General features: G+C 33.6%; 1 protein-coding gene across 1 annotated transcript; it reads right to left on the bottom strand.

The window, feature by feature from the left end:
• Positions 1-1,817: 1,817 nt before the first annotated feature.
• On the bottom strand, positions 1,818-4,126 carry LOC145065648 (polygalacturonase-1 non-catalytic subunit beta-like). Its single transcript, XM_079012680.1, has 2 exons — positions 3,973-4,126; positions 1,818-3,850 (listed from the first exon to the last, which is right to left on the bottom strand). Exons 1-2 carry the CDS (start codon positions 4,027-4,029, stop codon positions 2,018-2,020), a joined length of 1,890 nt encoding a protein of 629 aa, XP_078868806.1. The 5' UTR covers positions 4,030-4,126; the 3' UTR covers positions 1,818-2,017.
• Between the last annotated feature and the right edge of the window lie 339 nt (positions 4,127-4,465).

Here is a 4,465-nt window from a genome sequence, read left to right as displayed (position 1 = left end):
TTTAATTTGGTCAATTCTCTCTTTCAGTACAATCTTTGAAAAAAGATTTATGGTTTAAAAAAATTGTACTTCACATCCTAAGCTATGCAGTCAATAACGGTAGGATAGCGGTGAAATAGTGGTGGGATAGCGGTTATCGGTAGCTGGTAAAATAGCGGTACCGCAAATAGTGGCGATAGTGACCGATATTTACCGATATTTACCGATATTTGACCGCTATTTGACTGATATTTGACAAATATCGGTGGGATAGCGGTGAAATAGCTTTTATAGCTAAATTTTTTATTAAGTCACTTCATTTATTATTAAAATGTAGATATATAGTGGGGGTTTTATGAGATTGATAAACATTTGCTTCAAACATTTTTTAATTTAGTATATGTTTTACTTAATGACCATGTATTCATCCAATAAAACACAAGGTTAAAAGGACCTACATAACATAAAAATACCGATATCCCACCGATATCCCACCACGATAACTCATATATCGAATATCGGTACTTGACCGACATTTGATTTTGAACCGTTATAACTGCATAGATCCTAAGTCCATTTAAAAAGACTATTTTACCTTTATTTTTATATTTTTGGTTTTCTTTAATATATATATATATATATATATATATATATATATATATATATATATATATATATATATATATATATAAAATTGTTTACGATTTTTTATATTTTGTCGCTTATATTTTATTTTATTTATTTATATATATATTTTTAATTTTATTCGAATATATTTTTAGTGTTTTTTATATTTTGTTCGTTTACATTCTTCTGACGTTTTTTTGAGTAAATTTTCTATTTTTTTTTTTTTTTTGATGTTTTGTTCGAATATATTTTTTTATCTTTAGTTTTTTTTTGTAGTTTTTTTATAAATATGTTTAAGTATATAAAATATAAAAAAGTTTGTTAAATGTGAATCTATTTAACACATATTAGGTATACAAATATTCATTTTAATAGGGTTATTGTACAAGCTAACCAGAATTTGAAACGAGTGTCAACGGCTTCGAGTTCAATTATTTTTTAGTTTTAGAAAATTCTTTACAATTCGTTTCGAAGACAAATCCTAATCAAATTCCTATAATTAAACACATGTGTCAATAATTTCGAGTTTATTTTTTATTTTTTTAAAAATTTTGTTTGTTTTTAAGTTATATGGTTTCCAATTAACCATTATATAACTTGAAACTCAGTTTCAAATTTCATTTATCCTAGCTATTAATCTTATTAAAAAATAATTTAATACCTAATCTATGTTGATAATATTCATATTTAAAGACTTTTTTTTACAGTTTTTACAAAAAATATTTTAAAAAATATAAACAAACAAAACGTCAAAAAAATTAAAATATATTAAAACAAAACCTTAAAAAACTAGAAAAAATTATTCAAAAAAAATATACACAAACAAAATATAAAAAACATTATACAGTATATTCTAAAAAATGTCATATAAAAACTAAATAATAAAAAATATATATAAATAAAATAAAATTTAAAAAGAATATAAAAAATTTATATATATATATATATATATATATATATATATATATATATATATATATATATATATATATATATATATAAACGCAAAACAAAAATAAAAAAAGTAAGAGTAAAAATGGTATTTTTAAATGGACTAGGGATGTGGAGTGCAAATTTTTTTAAAGCACATGGTTGAATCTTATCAAATTTTTAAAAATTTGATTTAAAAATACAAATTTGACTAAACCACATGGACCAAAACTGTAAATTACTCTTAAATGTTTAGTAAGCCAGAGCTTAAAATATCGACATACTCTTTTAATATTTTCATATTTTGGGTTCTCATTTAATTCAGTAGAAAACAGACAAGTCATTACAATATTAAAAACAAAAAAATTAAAATGATATAAGCGAATAGAATAGTAATCTCCTATGGTTCGAACAAGAGGTTCACTTTTGCACCCGACCCGGTTCCAACCAAACTCTGACCCAAACAAACGCAAATGGTTTTTTAATCTGCAACAGCCCAAGTCATATCGTTCTCAAAGATCCAATGACAAACTTCAATCTTCCCAGGCTCCGACCCGAGTGAAAGAAAAGCTCCATGGGTCGCACTCCAAGCTGACGTGTCAATGTGACAGATGGCAACCCCATGATTAATCTTGGAGGATGAATTCGGGTCAAGTAGATCCGCTTCGTAGACCCGTACCTTGGGAACCGAGTGACAGTAGTATAGCAGGTAAGGGAACAAGCTCTGATGGCAAGACACCGACTTCGTTATTTTACCGCCGTTAATCTTTTTAATTGACCCGATTTTTACCTTCTTACCCGACCCGTTTGTGTTGTCGGTTGTCCGAACGACGACATCTCGTCCAAGCACTGACGTGGCAAAATCGATCATGTCTTCAACCGATCCGACACACCGTTTTGACTCACCTTGACTCGGTTTCCGTTCACACTCGCTCAATCCTTCAGAGATTAAACCCGCCATGCTTGAGTTATCCTCAGCGTGAAAAATCTTCTTTAAATCGCCGAGTTTGGAGGATGAAAATGGTAATTTTGAAAGAATCACCCGGGGTAAAAATGACCTTTTAGGCATCTTATCACGAATGTCCGGCATGGGCATTATCGTCCCGGATTTTAACATACTCTCCCTGAAAAATTTACCCGGCTCGATCCACTTATTTACAGGTTTGCCACTGGCGGCTGATTTCGTCTTCATTGCTCCTACACGCGCCGCCGACCCCTTTGTCGCGTAGGTAGCAAAAGAAGCCCTCTTCTTATCGGCGTAATCTTTGAACGTATTGTTAACACCGTAGCCTTTAAACCCAAATTTCTGGTTTGTGACGGTGCCTCCGCCGTAGCCGGAGAATGTATCGGTGCCTTCGTTGAAGGAATTCCCGTAATTTGAAAACTTCAAGTCCGCCGCGTTGGAGCTTTTGGCGTATGATTTGAAATTATCGTCCCCGACATTGGATTGATCTCTGTAACTCGTGAATGAATCGACGGCGGCGTTACCGCTGTCGGCGTAGCTCTTGAAGTTATTCTCGGGAACGTTGCCGTTTTCCCCATATGAAGTGAAAGAATCGTTTGCGCCGTTGCCGTTCTCGCCGTAATTGGAAAACGACGAGCCGATGACGTTGGAATTATTACCGTATGATTTGAATTCATTCTCGGCGCCGTTACCCTTTTTCCCGTAACTAGTGAACGATTGATCGCCGGCGTTTGCGTTCTCGGAGTAAGATTTGAAGGTCTGGACACGCCCATTGACGTCGTCGGAGTATGAGGTGAATCTCATGGTGGGTACATTGACGTCTTGGGCGTAACTTGTGAAGTCTCCGGTGCCTCCGGTGGCTTTTGTGCCGTAGGTATTGAAGCTCTGGTCAGGAACGTTTGTGTCTCGGGCATAAGTGGAAAACTTATCGCCATGGCCCACTGAGTCACGTGAATACCGCCGGAACGAGTCAAGAGCCGAGTTGCCGTCATTGGAATAATTTTTGAAGGAATCAAATCCACCAAGACGACCTGACCCGTAGTTAGTAAAGTTCTTCTCGGAGTACTCTTTAAAGTTCACATCACCGGAATGTTTCTCCAGACTGGGTCCGACGTCGGGGAAGCACAGTAAGTTCGCGGCGGAGCAGAACGATGGGAGGTTGGTGGAGAGAGAGTGCTGGTTAGCCGCAAGTTTTGAAAACGCCGCCGACTGCACGGCGGTTAGCGGCGAAGCTTTCTCGATTAAGAACGAGGGTTTGGGTAAATCATTTGAGATCTGTTTCTTCCAGTATCGGATTACATACGCCTTTGGAGTAAACGGGTCTTCTGCTTTTCCGGCGAAAACAAGAACCTGCAAAAGTCAATCCATGGAAGTAAGAATGCGGGTTCCGATAATTGAATAATTACAGAAACTGATGATGGAAATGAAGATTCGTACAATGTGGGAAAGGATTGAATTGGGGAAGAACTTACATTGATTGAAGAGATTATGAGAAACAAGAAAGGGATGGAGTTCTTGAATTTGGGCATTTTGCCAGTGTGAAGATGATAGTGGATTTGGTTTTTGGTTGGAGGTGAGAGCTTTATAGTGAAAATTTTGAATGACTTTTTTTTCACTTTTTTTTTTCAAAATTTTTCCATAAATAAATAAGACTCCCTCTCACATATTAAATTTAAATAATATTGGAATATACACTTTTCTAAACCACTTTATTTTGAACTCGAAAGCAAATTGCATATGTATGTTTGTATTATTTTAAGTTATAAGTTGACAATACGTATGTCTAATTATTATTAGAGTGTATATATATATATATATATATATATATATATATATATATATATATATATATATATATATTGCTTACATTTTTGTTTTAAATAAATGTAATGCTTATTTATTTTTAGAATATATAGTAATAAATATAAGATTTGTTATGGAAGCTGATATTTTTGTATATTTAGA

This window comes from Lactuca serriola, chromosome 8 (assembly GCF_051521515.1).
Source record: "Lactuca serriola cultivar US96UC23 chromosome 8, Lser_US96UC23_V15, whole genome shotgun sequence".
Taxonomy (NCBI): Eukaryota; Viridiplantae; Streptophyta; class Magnoliopsida; order Asterales; family Asteraceae; genus Lactuca; species Lactuca serriola.
Note: the sequence above shows the minus strand (reverse complement) of the source record. Positions and strands in the feature narration are given on the sequence as shown.